At 42.3% G+C, this 2,244-nt stretch overlaps 1 protein-coding gene across 1 annotated transcript; it reads right to left on the minus strand.

The window, feature by feature from the left end:
• Positions 1–1,027: 1,027 nt before the first annotated feature.
• Positions 1,028–1,915, minus strand: LOC142588962 (uncharacterized). The gene has a single exon (XM_075700759.1). The coding sequence runs from the start codon at positions 1,813–1,815 to the stop codon at positions 1,162–1,164; it is 654 nt and encodes a 217-aa protein (XP_075556874.1). The 5' UTR covers positions 1,816–1,915; the 3' UTR covers positions 1,028–1,161.
• Positions 1,916–2,244: the final 329 nt, after the last annotated feature.

Raw genomic sequence — 2,244 nt, forward strand, 5'->3', positions numbered from 1 at the left:
TTTCCACATAATCTCGGAGCATCCAGCAGCTGCTGCAAAGAAATTTGCAAAATATTCTCGCCTAGCCTTTTTTATATCTTTATCGAGGCGATTACGGCACACTTTAAACTGGCGGAATAATTCGATATCTTTAGTTGAAATAAACTTGCCATAGAGAACATTTTTATGCGCGATTCGTCCGAGAAGCTCAGAGTTAATCCATGGTTTCCGAATTTTTTTGCTTGGCTTAACGCGCACTGAGGGAAAGCTAGATTCATATATTGATTTTACAATGTGAAGAAATTTTTCATAGGCCCCATTTGCTTCGTTGGATCTATATACATCATCCCAACAGGCATTTTCTATTTGTTCCCGAAATATAGACAAATTGCGCGGGGTTATTTTTTGCATCTGGTGCATTGGCTGCGTTACCTTCTCTCGAATGTGCCCTTTGGCGCAAATAAATATAGGCAAGTGGTCACTGAGGTCATAGGCAAATACACCCGCTTTAACTTTTTCAGGGATGATATTTGTGAAAAAAATATCAATTAAAGATGATGAATATTCGGTAATTCTAGTGGGCAAGTCTATTACATTCACCAAACCATTCACCTTCAGTAAAATATCTAATTGTAAAGTTTGGGAATCGTTTTTCATCATATTAATATTGATGTCCCCTCCGAAAATTAAATCAAGCCGATTTTTATTTACAAACTCAAAGATTTCTTCTAATTTATCAAAAAACTTGCTAACGCTGCCATTGGGAGGGTGATAACACACTATAATAACGGTGTTATGCATTCTTATTGCTAGAATTTCATAGTCAGTTGTTGTTGCGGAAAGTTCGGGCAGTAAGTCACAATCGAATACTTCCTTTACCAGGATGCAAACTCCGCCTCCTCGAGAGTATGACCGATTTAAGTAGAAGGTACTATAATTTGGGATACGGAAAATATCCGCATCGTTCATTGACCATGTTTCTGTTAACAGTATCGTGTCAAATGATTGTCCTAGCTGTTCAAAAAACAAGGAGAGGTGATTTTTCTTATTAGAAACTGAGCGGATGTTTAGATGAAAGCATTTAAAGGATTGCTGAAATGTTTTGCCTAAATGCTGACTGAATACTTGTGGCAATATGTAAGTCTCCCCACTTGCACAAGCCATCGTTATCAAGAACTCTTTTTAAGCGAGTTTATCAAGATCCCTCTCGGTAGAAACAGCTACTGCGCGTTCCCCGTCGGTTTTTCGGACAAGAACGCGGCCGTTGCTGTGCCACACATATTTGTAGTTTGCTCGCTTCGCCCATATCTTTGTCTGAAAGAGCAAGTCGCGGGTCCTTTTCGTGACATTTTCAAGCAGGAATACATCGTCTTTCGATTCACGCAACTTCTGTCTGCTTTTCCACCAGCGGTCCCTATCTGCTTGTTTCGCGAAGCGACAGATTATACCCGGTATCTTTTCTTTCTTTGACGGTAGCCGGTGAACTGAAACAACGTCATTTTCTGAGAGCTGCGGAAGTTCGAGCTGCACGGCTACGTCGTTTAGCTTTTCGAGCAGGTTTTCTTTTTCAGAGTGCTGAATCCCATGAAATTCCAGGTTTAAGCGGCGGCTCCTCCATTCAAGTTGGTCAATTTCAGCGTGAAGCTGATTGACATCGCTCTCGTTTCCCTCAAGTCTTTCGGTTCTGCGTTTTAGATCCTTGATCTCATTTTCATTTCGCTCCGTTCGTTGTTGCAGTTCATCGTACTGTTCGCTCAGAAATTGTAAAGTGTCTTCAATGCCCTCAACAACCTCTCGGAGTGGCAACAGCTGGTCAAGCTTTCCGTTAATGGTCATTAACAACTGCCGCACGTCTTGCGCGTCAGAAACATCACTAGATTTGTTAGGTTGCACACGTAATTTCTGCCGTCTACAGGACGTGCAGCGCCAAGCCAGGCGGTACGCATCTCCCTTCGACCTAATTGTCGTGTCCGAGATTCCGGAGCATTTCCCGGTGTGAAATTTAGAAGTACAGTCTCTACATTCAATGATAGAGTCTGAAACAGAAAGCGTTAGCTCACAAGTGGCGCATACCATATTGCAGGACATGGTTTGGCACAATTTGGCAGCAGCAGCAGCATCAGCAATAGGAAAAAAAAAAGTACTAAGCATCGAAATACTAACCTGCGAAAAGGCAGGTCGTTACTTTGACGATGCTTCTTCGATGCTGCCGCTGCCGCCAATGTGAAAGCAGGCCTCGATTTCCACCACTTTATAGCTTGCTCT

Source organism: Dermacentor variabilis, chromosome 7 (assembly GCF_050947875.1).
Source record: "Dermacentor variabilis isolate Ectoservices chromosome 7, ASM5094787v1, whole genome shotgun sequence".
Classification (NCBI taxonomy): Eukaryota; Metazoa; Arthropoda; class Arachnida; order Ixodida; family Ixodidae; genus Dermacentor; species Dermacentor variabilis.